We start from the raw sequence: 17,755 nt of genomic DNA on the forward strand, positions 1-17,755 counted from the left end.
CATATGCACTCACTGAAAATCAGCAAGAATAGAGCATTCTGATGTCCTAAAAAAACTAAATATGCAGTACATATGGGTGTGCATTTTTAGATTTTTTTGTAACATTTAGCGTAAAATTCTGCAACAAACTTTTAGTTAAGTAAGAATTCTTTAAATTGCCTTAAGAACTAGAAGGTTTATCTTCTCTGTGCTGAACTGTGTGGTAGCCTGGAGACAGACTATTTTTAATGCAGTGATGAGTCCACTTAGACAAGGATAGATTAAAGAGTGGGCTGCAAACAAAGCTGGAGGAATGAGTCTCTTTCTGATGGAAAATTTCCTGTTTACAATGTCCGACCATCTAACTCTCAACACGTTTAATTTTGGATTCTTCTCTTATTCTTGAAACTGAACATTTCTTTTAAGATTATCAGACTAATCATTGCCTTTCTGTTTTCTGGAGAATAAAACAGACAACATTTTTTTGTCTAAAATGGGAGAGATCAGAGGACATATTATTCAAAAGAGCCAGATTTGTGTTGATCTTTATAAGTCAAGTCAAGAAACGACGCAAAATACAAAAGGGGCATCCTAAATTAGTACCATATGTTTATTACATTCTATACAACTAAATGCATCTTTTTAATCAAGAACATTTTTCAAATTAATCCTACAGACCTTTACACACAATGTAAAATCATCTACAGGGTTCCTCTGGAAAAGTCTAGAATTTGATTTAGGTATTCTCAAGGTTTTTGGGTCTGGTGAAAAAAGAAATTAGAGGGAGTAAATAAATGTATTTTCATCCTCACTCTTGGTTTAAAAGTGGTGTTTCTCCCTGTCTGTCCATCTAGCCATTTATCTGCCCATCCATTCATTCATCCATAAAGGACTAAATAACGGCTGAAAACTCCAAAACTCTGTCATTTTTACAAGACAAATATGTTAAAATTGTTTCTCTAATATCCAAATCATGTTATTCTAAGATATTATGGTGATGCAACACTGAATATAGTCACCTTCTTAAAATAATATCCTATGTTATTTTTCCCCCTAAAGGTAATATGGGGGGGGGGGGGCACCTTAGGCAAAAAAAAAACAAAAACTAAGGCTATTATTTTGGGAAGGTGATGACAAAGAAGTTAGTTTAAATGATCTGATTTCATTCAGTGCTGCAACACAAAACTTTCTTTTCATTGTGAAAACATTCTAGCCTAAAATCAATGTCAAAACTGCAGATTCAGACTTTTCTTCATTCCCTTCTGCATACTTGTGCGCCCCCTAGCTGCAGAACACCAACCAGAATGGACGCAATCCTATTTTACAACATTCATATAAAACAGTGCATACATAATTTACAGCTCATGTGTGTCCGTTGTGGAGATGATTTTATGTTTAAGGAAGGAGGTTGTTATCACCTAAACATGATGATGTATTAACACATTTCCTATGTCACATTCAGAGGAGCAGAAACAGCAGCAGCAGCAGCGCAGTGAGTGGGCGGTATCCCCAGTTTGATGAAACATCTTGCATCCCACATGCTTATATAACTCCCTCTCTACCTCCTCCAGCTGATCACTCATCACTTTATCCACTGCTGGGAAGGAGAAAAAAACACCACTTCTCTCTGCTTTCCATCTCTCCCAGTCAAATCAGCCGAACAGGCAGCCTCCTGCAATCGAGCGTGATTTGGTTAAACAGTCGGCATCAAAAGCCCCCGTCAGTCAGACGGGATCAAGTCGCTGTAAATCACAGCTCCAGTGGAGATTTTGCGTCGTCAAAACTGAATAACAAACGCCGACTGCACCATCAGAACTCAGGCAACAAGCGTCGCTATCAGCAGGCGCGCTAACATTCACAAGAGGAGCGAGGTTAACGATGCAGCAGCAAAACGCCACAGAACCAGAACAGCAACAGCGCACACACTCCATCTGCATCGTCAGCACACACAGCCCAGTAATGAGAAAAGCCCAGTGGGCGTTCAGGTAATCTTCACATCAGCTCAGGCTAACGAAAGCCAGCAGGGACTGATACTGACGGACAGTTTATTAACTACAGGACACAAATTCACCCTGTTGTCAAGGTGAAAGACTTTATCTAAACTTTTATGAAAAAGATTGATAAATATCTGAGGTGAACAAAAGAATATCAGCGTTTAATGAGAGAAAATAGTAAATAATAAATCTTTGCTGCACAAAAGTGTATAATGCAATTTTGGTTCAAGCAATATAAATAGAAATCATTGTTGATGGATTTATATTTTATATGTTAGGATTCAGGAGTTGATACACAGTGGCGCAGTTGATAGCACTGTTGCCTTGCAGCAAGAAGGTCCTGGGTTCGATTCCCGACCCGGGGTCTTTCTGCATGGAGTTTGCATGTTCTCCCTGTGCATGCGTGGGTTCTCTCTGGGTACTCTGGTTCCTCCCACAGTCCAAAAACATGACTGCTAGGCAAATTGGTCTCTCTAAATTCTCCCTAGGTGTGTGTGTGTGCATGGTTGTTTGTCCTGTGTGTCTCTGTGTTGCCCTGCGACAGACTGGCGACCTGTCCAGGGTGAACCCCGCCTCTCTCGCCCGGAACGTTAGCTGGAGATAGGCACCAGCACCTCCTGACCCCACTAGGGACAAGGGTGTTAGAAAATGGATGGATTCAGGAGTTCACATTTTGCATGAGCTGAAGACTGAAGCCTCTGCATTTGGTCCTCCTGCACAGCATTGTAGTAAAAATGTGCAACTTGCTCACATTGAGAAGTCGAGTTTTCTCAATGTGAGACAAATTTTCTCAATGTGTCTCAATCTTTCTCTCACCTGAGAGATATTTTTATAGTAAAACCAACCATCTCACCTGAGAGAAAGATTGAAATAATGAAGCTTAAGAATCCACTACCAAACATGGTGGTGGCAGCATTATGTTAATGGGCTGTTTCTCTGTGTCTGTGGAGAGTGAAACAATGAAGAAGCGGTACTGCAGTATGTTCATGGGTTTTAGTTCAAACACCAAATATGCCTTCATGTGCATTGATACGCATAGCGGAAACCGTTTTAGCACTACAGCAGAAACTAACATCTACAGTCCTCTTGGTGCGAATAATTTGGAGGCACAAATATCCACTGTGCCTACAAGTTCCTCCAGGTGGCTGCAGTTCAACAGGACAGCTTTACTCTACATTCTGGGTATATTAAAGCACCTTATTTAGTTGTTCTACTTCGATTTATTTCCCCTTTTTGACCCCTTTGACCACTGAGGTCATTCCTATAGATTATTTCCTGCTCCACTGACACTAAACCTTTCTAAAGGCATCGACCTCAAAACTGTCCAACTTTTGTCCACGATGCTGAAAAGCCAGGTTTGTGTTAGAAAACCAGTCAGCACTACAATTTCTGATAAGAAGACCAGGAAAATATCCAACTGGAATGATGCTAAAGGTTTGTTAAAGTTTGTAACATAAGTCAGTGATTAAGAGCTCCTTAAGTCACATTTAGGTATCTGTGCACACATTAATCTCTGAAGTAGAGAAATCTATAATAAATCCATTGTTTTCATTAAATTACAGTTATATATTGTATTATTTTCATTCCACCTGTTCATATAACAGGCTGAGGCCCATGTTGAGTGCATGCAAGCTTCTGATAATAACTGTAAATCTTTATTCCCCTTAAAGCTGAGGTTTGCAGCTTTTATATCACTGAAAGACCGAGCGCCTTTGCTTTATTTTGAATTATTTACAGCTTTGGATTGACTTTTGTTGATGCAGCAGAACCATGAGTGCAGATTAACTACTGTTCTTATGCCTTTTTTCTATAAAATCCCAATATGCAGGAGACATTTTCAGCACTGCTGAGGTAGCTGTGACACTTACATTGATCAGCTCAATCTCCCAGATCTTTTTGACCAGCTCCATGGACGTGTAGCCGTTGACGAGGAAAGACTTTGTGTAGTCGCCGAGCTCCAGAGATTCCAGCCACTCGGCCACTGACGTGGGGTTGTTACCATCGTAGCCCACCGGTCGCACCTGAACACAAATCACATTTTAGGGAGGAAAATAACCTTTCTAAAGCTGTGTCAAAGATTTTATAAGATATTTTTAGGTGATGGGTGAATTTCAGCATCATTGTTTGTATTTAGCAGCTGAATACAAATACCAATATGCTCAATTTAAAATATTCTGATGAAAACACATTTCAAGCTTTTGTTTTCCCTCAGTACTGCAAATTTATGACAGTCACTCTTAGTAAAAAATAAAATAAGAATAAAACTCCCATCAAGCCTCTTATATATATATATATATATATATATATATATATATATACATGAAAACTGACAAACTGTACATGAGCATCTGCAATAAAATAATAGCAAAGATAATTGAATTGTGACTACACATGATATTCTGTTCATTTCACCTTAAATTTAATAAAAAAGGAAATTCTGCTGTTTAAAAATAACAATCCCTAATGTTTACATATTTATTCTGTGCAGAATTTTTATTTTTTTTAAATGAATCCTTTTCTGCTTTGCGCTACAAATGTCCTAACAGCCACCAGGCAAACGCAAAAAGTCTCTGTGAATGCGACTATATTTTTATAGTAAAACCAAGTAAACAAGCTTTGCTTTTGATACAGGTCTGAATGTGACAGTAACAGCAGGGGGTTACCGTGTAGAGGAAAAAACTTGGAGTGGAACGGATAATTAATAATTCATTCACCTTTATTTTGACAGCCCAAACAGCCCCAGAGTTTGTTTTGCTTCAAACAAGCTTCCCACAACCTCCACCTCGCGTTCAGGATGTGTGCGACTGTACGTCTCCGAGTTAAAAGGTTTCATCTTCGGTGCTGTTTGGAAAGGTTTAGTGAGTGAGAGGAAAGAAAATGCTGACTGGAGATCTAAGTTTATCTCTCACTTCAGACTCCTTCAACTCCTTGTTCCTTCTTTGCATGTGACTGTGCTCATTTATTGCAGTAACGACATTATTTTTGGCCTACAGCAACAACATTGCATTCAACGCCAGACTCAGTTTATTAGATTTAGCTTAAAAAGACAATCCAAGTCTGCTGGAACTGGTTGTTATTGACTGTTCTGTCAGTCTGAATAGTGAGCGGCTATTTAGCTAAAGCTACATTTTCTGAGTCTTTTTTAATTCATGCTCAGTGGTTGGATTTCTTTATTTCATGATTGTAAATAAAACTTTTGAAGCAATCATAAAAAGGCTGATGTTTCTCATTTTTTTGGGTCTGAATTAATAAGCAGCTTACTGCGTGTAAAGGGAATATTTCCATTCTAGTGTCGATTTTTTTTACCTTCATTAACTTCTTACCGCCTAAATTCATTTTGCAATTGCAATTTATTTTAGCAACAAAAACACAAATCCAACCACTAAATACTTCTAATATGACTACAGGTATATGTGCAATATGTATCACTTGGTATTAACAAGATATTGTAGCTCATCATTAAGCGGTGATTGTGGGTCCAATAAACAGACCAGTGAAGAACCATTGCCTAACAGAGACAGATTATCGCAGTCTAATTGCTTTATTTTGTTTGTTAAAACGCGAAAGAGAGAGAACCAGTTTCAGAACCTCAAATTTTTATCTAAAGGTTTCCAAAGCCAAAAAAAAGCAGTAAACTCCACATTTTGGGATTTTTGTATTAACGTGGATTTACGTAGGTTGTCGATGCAGCAAAAGATAAATCTAAATACATTATTTTTTTCAGAAATTTCAGCTTTAATGCAAAGATCATGAATAACACCATTTTTGCCATCTCTCCTTCTACTGATCTGAACATGTGCTGTGATATCAAGTAGTAAAATATTAGCAGCACCTCCTGTAAGTTAATAGTTTGGACCTCCATATATTGGAGATACAGCATGGTGGGTCAGGTTGAAGAACGGACAAAAGAATACCACCAGTGAATGAATGAAAATAAAAATTAACTTTCAGGATGGATCATGATACTTTCATGACATTTTGTGTTAAATATGAGGTGAACTGACCCTGGGAAGCAGCCGAATGGCCTGCAGGAGGCGCTGTCTGTGGGCAGAGTTCAGGATCCCTATTTCCAGCAGGTCTTGGTCCTCCACCACATTGCTTCCCTGTAAGACAAAAACAAATTTAAAAAAGGTTAGTCACTGAAACTGACCATTTGATCCTTATAACAGAGTTATCTGGCAAAATAAAACCAAAACAGCTTTATTTATGCCTAAACATATCCAAAATAAAACAAACACCAGCTGTTGTTTCGGTTTTTGGGTAGCCAGACGAATCTTTAGAGAACCCTGCAACTGTTTCTGCCTGGTAGCCAGATAAATTAAGGAGTTCTTGTTTAATTTGCTCTGAGAGAAGACTTCTTCCCTCCATGATGAATCAATCACAAATCTGCTCTAACAAAAACAGATTTGATATATTGAAAAAATAGCATATCCATCTAAAAACGGTTAATTTAGCCCTTAAAGATTTAGAAAATAACCCATATTTTTATTAAATTGTACAGGTTAAACTGTCTCTGCAAAAATAGTTTTTAGCTGATTTCTTAAATGTGCATTTAAATAATATTTTTATTTCACTTCAACAGCTTTTACTTAATTAAATTATCAAGTGGTGGTTAAAAGCCGATTCCTGTAGAACATGGATATGTTTCAGAGTTAACATCTTGTATTTTATAACTACAACAGATTCAATAAACATCTCATAGTTGTGCTGAAGAACTTGTCAGGAGGCAGTCATGGATTTCTGGTGCAACTCCGTCACCAGGAGGTCATGGTAAATCAAATTCAGAAACTAATTGCATTCAGAAGATAGAATCAGTGAAGAGTCTAGCTGTGTGTATTTTAATCTCAGAATAAATCCAGCTGTTTCGTGAAAGATTTGTTATGGAAAATGAACAAACAGCACCGTAAAAACCAAGAAGCACAGCAGACAGGTGAGGCAGATCCTCACGTTTTTACGTGCACACCTGGTAAAAACGAAGCCACTGGTTTGTAGCTAAAAACCCATGGTGGACTTTTATCAAAGGTTTATAACAAAGTCTATCAATCGGTTAAAATGGTCTAGTTAAAGTACAGACCTAAATCCAACTCTGATTAGCATAATTAATATTAACATCTATCCACTCTGCATGAGCATAAATAATTTGGGAAAGAAAAAAAGAAACATTTCTGCTGCATGAACTTATGAGTTACTGTAAAAGGTTAATCAATCAATCGATCAATCAATCCTAATTATAAGTTCTATACCAGATCATCAAGCTGTAACTCCACTTAGGGTTTTGTAATAACACTTTTCAAAAATGAAAGCATGAATTTATGAAGCAATACTTAAAAGTTAATCAGAACCACTACAAGAACTACCTCAAAGTCACACTTTTCACACGAAACAGGTCCAGTATATTATAAAGTAATGAAATTTCATTTTTGCTACATTTAATTCTTAATTATGCAGAATAGTGGGGTTCAAACATTTTGTCATATAAGCCAAAAACGGCAAATAAATGTAATTTTTTCACTGCTTATTCAATTAAACAAATACAAACAATATTTTTTTGTTAGAAAGTGAAGTTTGCATCATTGTAGATCCAAAACATTAAGAGTTTTTCACACTGTTAAAAGAAAATCATTCAGTTTATTCTCAGCAATAAGCTCTTTAAAAACCTTGCTGGTTTAATAAATTAAGCAAAAGCAGATTTGAGTTCTCTAAAGTCTGTTCTTAAGTAGATGTCAGTTGATAGATGTTGTATGCCATTACAGAAAATGCTAATTTGTTAGTAATAGTTTTATTTATCTGCATCAACCACCTGTTGCACATTGGACACCCCTGATGCAGAATAACTTTAAACTTAGTACATTAAACAACTATCAAAAAGGCAAAACATTAAAGTCCACTTTTCTGAGACAGTATTTCTCCAAATAAACCAGATTACAATGAACGAAGATACATTTGATGTGATATTTAAATCAGACTAACACCAGAGCCTGTTTGGGTCTCCTGCAGCGTTCACCTTTAATTACTCCAGCAGGAAGTCATGAGAGAGCTATCAGTCCTGCCCCCTCTGGAGAGGCAGAGAGGGTTCACACACATAATTACAGGATTCACCGCAGACTGGAGCAGAATAGACAACTCTGGCAAAGAAACATCATCAGGAAAAAGGACGATGATGATTAAGAGACAGATCCAGGGAGGAACGGAGAGCAGCCTGAGGGGAATCCACCCACCAGTAACTCTTAAACTGTCTGCATACTGGTCAGGGATGCAATGATTAGATCTGATTTCAAAAATCCTTGAAAACATTTAAAGTAAATCCACTTAAAGTTTACTTTTGAAACAAACAGGTCACTCTAAATCTCAGGCATTTTCAGAAATTTTTGACTTTTGATGGTTTATTAAAATGGCCAAAATGATGATTATCATCATTTTTATGATGATATTGATGATGATTATTAATAATTATATAATTAATAATAATTATTATTTGATGATTATTATTAAGATTTAATAATGTGATTATTAAATCCTAGACACAACTTGGTGATCCAACAGGACAATGATCCAAAGCGCACATCTAAACTGTTTAAAACACAAAGATAAATATCTTTGTGTTGGACTACTTCGCATAAAAGATTAACAATTTAATGTTGATAGATATTTAGCATGTGAAATTTCGGCAACTTTACATTCTCAGTGTATGTAAACTTCTGAGCAGCACTGTAAATGCTGCATATTTACTTTAACAAGACCTGCATAGTTTGACAAGCTTTCAACATCAAGAAAACAGACGACAAAATCTGGATGTCGGTTGTGGCATATAGGAATAAAAAATGTAATAAAATATTTGAGAGCAGAAGTTTGGACTCTTTGTGTAAAAACAGAAAGGTCAAAAAAGAACAAGCAGAACTCTGAAGTTACATCAGGAGACTGCAAGCTGTATATGTGGAATAATGATCATTTAGACGATGATGATGATGATGTAAACATCACCAAAAAGAAAATAAAAAAAAATCAGCAAACATAATCAGAATATACAACTTATATTTCTACCTAATAAAAAGACAAAATTCTCATGCAAATTGTGGTTTAGCATTTCAACAGTTCAATATATATATGAATGTTTTAAGATTTTACTATTACAAAAAATACAAAGTTTGGAGTATATGTATTTAAATGTAAATCTAAATACATAGATTTACATTTAAATACAGTTACTTTGGTATTTTTAAACAGTTACTTCCAGAAACAGTCATCTGATGCTCCTTGTAGTAGAAACAGTAGTAATATTCTGGATAAAGAGATGGATCATAGCATCACTTGTTTCTGCAATAAAAAATTTAAAAAGCAGTGATTTGGTCCCAAGATGAGAAATTCTGTGAATTTGTTCTTCTGAAGCAAACAGAAAACCAAATTATTTAATTAAAAATCAATAAATGTTTTCTGTTTTTCTACCACTAAGCCACACGTTTTACACCAAATACCTGACGCTACTTTTTGAACCGACCATTTGCTGGACTAGTAGAAAGAATAGTTTCTGTTTTAATCTTATAGAGAGTAATGCAGAGGTGGAAACTTTTCAAAAACTTATTGTACGCTATTATTTTATGTTATTGTTTTATTTCACCTCACTGCGACATTAGACAGTCATCTGAAACTTTTCTGCAGAAGGTTTAAAACATTTGCACACGTCAATGATCCCTTAAAGCCAAGGTACGTTCTCAGGGAAAAAATTAATCCAAATTGGTCTCCAGGGCTCCCCAGGTCTGAAACCAAACTAAGTAACCAAAGGCAACAGCTGATTGGGCTCATTTTGCAGCTGAACTTGCGCTGGCTTTCTGCTTCTGCGTGTTGCGCGCCGGCTCCTCTGTCAGAGGAGAGCAGCTCACAGATCAGCTCCTAGGCTGATTAATAGAGGTGGAGTCACCGAGCAACAACTTCACAGCAGAGTAATGACTCTCAGAGCGAGAGCGGAGTAAATTGTTGGAGACCGGGATGCTGCGGTGGAGTGTGGATCTTCAAAGGCATGACTAATTGCTCCCTGCTGGGGTCCTGATGCGGAGAGATGAAGATCCTGAAGGTTTCCTTTCTTTATCAAACCTATTTTGTCCACTTTGCTCCTCTGTCTTTACATTAGCTCCGTCCGTTCCTGGAGTAGTTCTCAGGAGTGGAAAACATGCTGCTAGATCAGATTTTCCTTCAAATCTTTTCTAATTTTAGGTCAACAAATTCTCTGTTAACAGCGATTTAAAATCAGGCATATTTGCAGAGCACTAAACCAAAGGAAAATCATGACTTCCATCATCATCATAAATGCAGGGTTGTCTTTTCTTCTAGTTTATTTATTCAGTTTCTGCTTTCAAGAATGTCTGCCTTGCTTACAAAATGAAGTTTCTTTAACCAAATATAGCACAATAAAAAGTACTCACTTCTTTGGTTGTTTTAACATCTTTAGATCAAAAATAATCAACAAAATTTGCCTTTTGTAAAAAAAAATACAAAAAACCCTATAATGAAAAATGAAAACTCATTTCTACAAAATAATGACAGTTAAACAAAAATATATAACATAAAACAAGTGACTGCATAAATATTCACCACTTTTAAGTCAGAAGCCATATTTTTTTTAATGAAAAATAATTTATAAAAGCAATAAAATAATAAATCAGGGACTGTGATAAAATAATGCTAATAAAATATTTTGTAAGGTTTTCTTTTTCATCACATCACATTTATAGCAAGATTTCATTCTTCATTTATATAATTTAAAAAAAAAAAATTATTTATATTTTCTTTGATTCTTTCTTCAACAGTTTTACAAAAACTGTTATTTTTGTTTTTCCACAAATCCACAAAGTTTTAAGTTTGGTTTGAGCATCATAACATTTATCTTGTAAATTATATTTATGTAAAAAAGGATGTGTATATTATCAGGTTGACTTTTCTTTTAGTCTTTAAATGCATTTAATCTTTAAATGTTAAGGTTTGTAGTTTAAGAATAGAGTATTTATGTCTATGGTATCAAAAATGATTTGCTATCCTTATGGTTCACTTTTTACATGTTACATATACAAAACAACCAGTTCCAGTTATTTTTATCTAAATATGTTTCTTGCTTTCTTTTGGGGTACATTTCCAGTTTGAAGAGGTTTTGTCACTGTGGGATTGAGTTATGAATTGTTAAAAAAAATGTAAAAACTAAGTGCATTGAGAAATATGATCCAAACGGAATATAAAGAAATCTAAGAATGACCAGAAGAGACTAAATTAAAGTTTTCTGCATTCCTAGAGACTCAAAATGTATCCAAGGGCTAAATAAATAAATAAATAAATTGCATAATGTGTCCCATTTCAAGCAAGGATCAGTTGATAATATATGCAGCTCTCAGAAAATAAAAGAAATAATAATAATAAAAGATTTTTATGGCATTAGTTGCCTTTACTTGACAGCAGCTTGATGGGAAGATATACAAAACACATGAACATTTTTATGAGCCTTCCTATAAATTTTTGAGAACAAATTGATCCACTAAAGGAAATAAATAAGTATTTATAGAACCACAAAGGAATGAAGTAGCAAAGAATGTGTACAAGATGGGCATTGGTAAAGCCAAACAGAATGCTATTAGTGCATCTGATTTTTACACACAATGTTCTGTTGGTTGATGTCAGGCGTTTCTACAGTGACATCATTTCAGATTGGCCATTATCTCGTGTCCTTCAGAAGAAATGCAGTCAATACTGTCCACTCCTTTTTTATTTGACCATCAATCCAGCCTCACTGGCTGGTCCAAGCGCTCGGACACACCCACTTTAACGGCCCCCTTTAGCAGAAGACAGTAATGGTAGATTGGATTGCTGTGCTCATTTACATGTGCACTCCTGCAGCACATACTTTCTATTCATACAGAGACACAGATGAAAATCCAGGTCAAATTCATTTGCAAAAGCAATCAGGTCTACAGATGAACTTGAACTGTCCCTGAAACAGAGGACGAGCAGCTCGGACTTTTAAATCTGTTGACTTTTGTGGTTTGAACTTGGCGTTTATCTTAAATTCCCACCACTGTGTTGCGACAAAATGAATTTGACCCTAAACTTAAAAGGAGCTGCACTCAATAATAAAGGGTGTTCTGAATTACTGAGATATCACTGCAGGGCAATTTAGGGAGTAATTTTGAATTTAAGCGACAGAATAGGTTTGTTTGGCATGTTTAGTCATGAAAATGACAAAAAGGCTCTCCAGCAAGAAAACCTTTAATCCCAAGAGCGCTGCCACTCAGGAGGAAATCTTTGAAGTCACTATATCTACTGTAATAAACCTATTTAGAACATTTTCTACACCTAAGAAGCAACAACAGGAGGTGAAAAAATCCCCAAATCTCCATAATCCACAAATAACGTCTGTCATCTGCTGCATATTAGGTAGCGAATCAGTCATATATACACATAATCAAATCAATGGGGGTTAAATGGAGTAATTGTTACTTTCTTATATGAAAATACATTCCAGTGTGATGTTAATAGCTGCTGGAGTGATTATTCTGTCTTCCTAATAAGATATTATAAAGCAGGAATGTCAAACTCATTTTCATTTTGGGCCATATAAAAAATATGGATGTTCTTAAAGGGCCCGTTGTGCCATGCTGTATTGATAAAACCAATTCAACTGTTAAAATATCAATAAACAGCGGTTTGTTTCGGCATTCAGTAAACGTTTCTTAAAATTAAATAATATTGAACATCTTTTCACACTGATCAGTCCATCCAGGACTTTGTGGTGGATTTTGTGGGGGTTTTGTTGGAGTCAAAATGATAGATTTTGTGGCGCTAATTTAGAAATATTTGTAAGGAATTTCTATGATATGTATGTGTTAAACGTGGTTTTTTATTAATCGCTGTATTGATTACGAAGTATAACTTGACATCAAGGAGGCAGCAGTCATTTAAACCAAACGTTTTTGGCCAATTTTGAGAAAAAATTTGCAGTAAAATCTGAAAAAAGGTAGAAATGTGTTGATTTTGTGTGAATTTTGCATATTTGTTCAAAAACTGGAGGGACTTGTTGGTGTAATTTGGAGTCTAGAGGGCCACATAAAAAGCTACGGTGGGCCACATTTGGCCCCCGGGCCTTGAGTTTGACACGTGATCTAAAGAATCAGATTAAGCTACAGTAACACCACAAAAAACAGCTAAAATATATTGAAGACATTGTGTTAATATCCATAAGTTTTAAACGAACACACTTGTACAACAACAGCTGAAAATGAACTCTGAATGAACGAGAATTTTTTTATTTTTTTTTTAAACAATCAAATTGAGCTCCATGTTCTTGAAGTACAATTGAATCTAATTTTTGGAGACATTTTTGGTAAAAGTCTCCATGGTTACATCTGCACTATTTTTCAAACACATTTTCCTAATTGAAATGCATAATTTCAAGAACTTGAGACAAATGTAATGTTTTTTTTCTATACAAAATATATTTCAAACATCACCTAAAATAAATGTATTGAAAGAGAAGAAGTCTAGACATTTTAAAGTTTCAGAGCCATTTCATCACTAATAATTAGTGTATGATGGCAAACTTTTCACTAAAATCCATGTAACTAGAAATGTTTAGGATCTCCTAAAGTTAAGTTTTTATGTTAATGCACAAACGGTTCAAAAACATTTTGCCATTGCAACAAAAGTCATCTAGATGTAGAATAGAAAAGTTTCTCAAGCAGCAGCAACGATTACTGCAATTTTTATTAGCAAATGTTACGTTAAATGTTAGCTGTAGCTCTGCTGTCTCTAACTTAAAGGTAAAAGTTTTTATTCCAAAGCAAATTCAAATCAAAGGTTTCAGTTCACAGTAAACAGCACTAACCATGTTAATGATGCATATTAATAACAGATGCTACAGGCAGTTTCAAATTCATTTTGTCTTATTTAGAAAAACGTAAAATGTTATTTTATAGTGATTAATCTCTCACTGCCTCTGACTCTAAAACTTCATGACCACCTGTAGCAGAAAGGCTAGAAGTCTGCAAGACAAGTTACAAAACATGATTGAAAATTAGTCCAAAAGTGCAGAGTTCGAGTTCAGATTTTTGTTAATTTTGTCTCTTCAGATATTTTTAATGATAAAAACATGAGAGGAAGAGGAAGCTAAGTCTGAAACGCATATATGAAATAAGAAAATTATATCCAATCAACAGTTTCTTGTTTACTGGAGCTAAAACAAACAGATTAACGGTTACCACATGTGGGGAAAGCACAGAGGAATAGAGAAAGTTGGATTTTATGCGGTTGCCACAGTAACAGATGCAGGTCACTCAGAGTGGAGGACCAGAACACACACACATGTCTGCACAGATTTCTCCTGATACCTTTTGTTTGTTCTCATAACAGAGACAGCAACTGGCAATTAGTTTACATCAAACGGAAATAAAAAGTCAAACTTGTTGAATTTTTAAAGTTGGCTCTACCACGGCCGGGGCCAATCTCCGGGGAAACTCGTACAGTCAGCATCCCTGCGCTTTGTGTCTTTCTGCCTTTGCTGCAGTTTCTCCCAATTTAACTTCATCGCATCTCCCCAGCCCTCCCCACTTCTCCTCATTTCCAACTTGTTCAGCCTCTCACTGATGCACATCATTTTCTAATAAAAAGTGACCCAAACGAGATTCTTTCCTACGTCACAGGATGGGATCACCGGAGCAAACCAAGAGGATCAGTCCGCTCTTGTACCCACAGGCTACAGGTGGTTGGAAGCACAAAATCTCAGCAAATACTACAATGAATGCGGCTCGATTCTGTGATGTGTGCAGTTAGAGCTGCTGGTGAAGATATGTTGAAGGATTTCTGTGCGTAGGAGGGACTTCACATGGCATCAGTAGGGAGAGGCAGCAGTGATTACAAAAAAAGACAGACAAATAGAGAGGAAAAGAATCACAAAAAGAAAGAAATATAGCCAGTTCTAAACATCCAGATGATGCAAAAACATGCAATCAAAAGAAGATGATTCCCATTCATCAAAATATTCAAAATTAAATTTAAATCATAAAAACACTCACCAAAAACTGGACGTTGTCGAATCCGTTGGCCAGCAGGTGGTTCTCGTACTGGACCAGACCGATGGAGTCCAGCCACTGTCCGACAGACTGCAGCGGGCAGCGGGGACCTATGAGGGGGTGGAGGGGCAAACGCTTCAGTAGGGAGTAGCCATCCACGCGGTAGCAGCGGCAGTCCGGCTGAGACAGCTGGCACTGCCACATCATGTTATGGCGGGCAAAGTGGCTATCGAAGGAGCCCGCCATGCTTTCGGACGAGTCTGTTGGCGAGGACGATTACAGGGGAGGGGAAGTCAGAGGGGGATGGAGGGAGGGGACAGGGTGAAAGGGGGGGAGGGAAGAGGCTAGGCAAAGGGCATGATGGGGTTTTATGGGGTCAGCATGCAGGGAAGCCAATCAGGTAAAGCGTCGATGTCCAGATGTTCTCAGAATCCAGCCAGAGGCAGAACGGGAGGCGGAGGGAGGAACTGAAAGTTGTATCCGTTCCTGCGGCGGTAAATCCTGCCAGAGATCAGGCCAAGTGTAGATCCGAGTCTGTCGCCGTGCAAAGTGCAGCCACCGCCGCCGCTCTCACTTCAGCTGTTGCGCTCACTCGCTCGCCCTTAGCCGGTGTGTGTGCGTGTGCGAGCAGAGAGAGAGAGCGAGCTGCTGCGTTGTAGATTTCTCTTTATCAAGTACTCCCACTCTCATCTGTATGCTTCTGCAGCCTCCTCTCTCTTTCTTCCTCTCTCTCGTTTTTTTCTCAGCTCTGCCTCCCCCCTCCTCACCAACTTCCCTCTGGTCTCTATCTTCCCTCAGCGGCGATCGACACCCTGCATGCCGTCTCTGCTGCTATACGTATATCTGCCTCACTCCGTTGATAACAGCCACAACAGTTGCAGCTTCTTTTGTCTTTAAGCCAGAATCCCTCCCACACACACAAGCACACACATACAAAATCCTGAGTGAATACATGCTGTCCTGCATATGCACGTTTGCCTATGTTGTATGTGAAAGCAGCATTGATGGGAAGGTGGAGCTGCTTTGGCACAAACCAGATTTCTGGCAACAGTAACCATGGTTAGAAACGGCTTTGCGTTGATGGATGAAAGAGCAGAAGAAAAAAAAACAAGAATGGGGGGATCAGGAGGTGGAGGGATGTGGAAGTTAATACAGACGAGAGGAGCTGCATGCAGAAAACAGATCATCACTGGAGGAGGAATCAGGTGTGCAGGTGGAGGAAAATTGTACTTTATGGACATACATTTTTAAACTATTCAAACCCTTAATTTATTATTTTCATATTACAACTGCAAACTAAATTTTTTGCATTTGTTATGATAGACAAATTGTGATCTGGAAAAGAAGGGATTGAATCATTAAAATCGTTTTTATTGCATTACAGTTGCAGATTTTTTCTTCCATCTTTGCACATCTAGACAATTTTTGTCCATTCTTCTTTGCAAAATAGCTCAAACTCATTCAGACTAGATGGAGACCATCAATTTGAAAGTCATGCTAGACATTTTCAATTATTTTAATGACTGGACTTTGACTTGGCCGTACTTCTGGATGAATATGTTTTGGTCTAAACCGTTCTATGATAGTTTGATTTGTATATTTAGGTTTGTCCTGCTTGATGGTGACAACAGATTTTACTCAGAACTGCTTTGTATTTTTCTTCCCTTCAACTCTGAACAGATTCCTACAGGATTGAACTATTTTACAGATTTAAAGCAGATTTTAACCCTTTGTTACACTTTTTCTAATCCTTATTCCTGCTGTGTTCTCTAACAAATCTCTGAGGCATCCATTTAGGCGACTGCCGAAGTCTCCACTGTATTTTAGTCAGGGGTGCTGATCAATGCACTTTATATTTAGATTTTTAAGAAGAAAATTATAAAAACATGGACCCAAATTTAAAAGGGGAAAATCATAGAATTGAATTTCTATTTCTAATCATTTATTTCAAAAGATTATCTGCAATGGGTAACTGTCAGAAGGAACAAATTATTTTACTTAATGTTCACCTTCACTAGGAATCCAAGCTTATTTAACTGTGATGGATTCATGACAGTTTATTAGATAAGAATAATATATAATAACTGCATGAGGGAGAGGATGTTTTGCATTTAGAATATGCAGAAAAATTCCCTGTTTTATTCTACTTTCTACAAAAACACTGATGTGTCACAAAGCAAATGTTTCTCCTTCATTTGTACCTCTCATCCACACGACTGGCATTTAACTGAGGTAAAGTGTAGGATTCCTAAAATGTGTGGGCTTAGAGAGATTTGGAGAAATAATTATGTGAAAGTTCACTATGCCCACTTTTCCCACTTAGACTAAGAACCCACACTAAGAATTTGGCACATTCACCTGTCTTTACTCATGACTGTCCCGTTAAAACCTCCATTGTTTTCTAAAAACGAGCAACAAATTTGTGTCCGCAAAATTCAGCCTATACTCCTAATAGTATTAGAGAAAGTGAAATAAAAACAAAGAGCATTTGGGAGCGGATGAATTAATAAAAAAAACACTTTTTAGATGTTAGAAACTCATAACATTTTATAGAAAAGAGTCACATTTTCTACACTTAAAAGCAGATGAGTTCATTAAGATAAAACTGTGAAGAAAGAAAAACTTTGTTTGTGTTGTCGTCACCCCTTGTTTAGTTGACTGAGTAGAAATGATTATACTGAACCATGAGTTGTTGAGTTGTTTAGCTAAGAAGCTCAAAAGCTTGCTTGTAATTTACAT

General features: G+C 36.8%; 1 protein-coding gene across 5 annotated transcripts in view; it reads right to left on the reverse strand.

Moving 5' to 3' along the window:
• The window catches only part of anks1b (ankyrin repeat and sterile alpha motif domain containing 1B), a 184,485-nt gene that overhangs the window by 33,498 nt on the left and 133,232 nt on the right, over positions 1-17,755 (reverse strand). For all 5 annotated transcript variants that reach the window (XM_028043366.1, XM_028043365.1, XM_028043368.1 and 2 more), the window contains 3 exons: positions 15,020-15,126; positions 5,978-6,076; positions 3,842-3,994 (listed from right to left, as the gene is read on the reverse strand). In XM_028043366.1, coding sequence (XP_027899167.1) covers positions 3,842-3,994; positions 5,978-6,076; positions 15,020-15,126 — 359 coding nt within the window. The remainder of the gene's footprint in view (positions 1-3,841; positions 3,995-5,977; positions 6,077-15,019; positions 15,127-17,755) is intronic.

This window comes from Xiphophorus couchianus, chromosome 17 (assembly GCF_001444195.1).
Source record: "Xiphophorus couchianus chromosome 17, X_couchianus-1.0, whole genome shotgun sequence".
Taxonomy (NCBI): domain Eukaryota; kingdom Metazoa; phylum Chordata; class Actinopteri; order Cyprinodontiformes; family Poeciliidae; genus Xiphophorus; species Xiphophorus couchianus.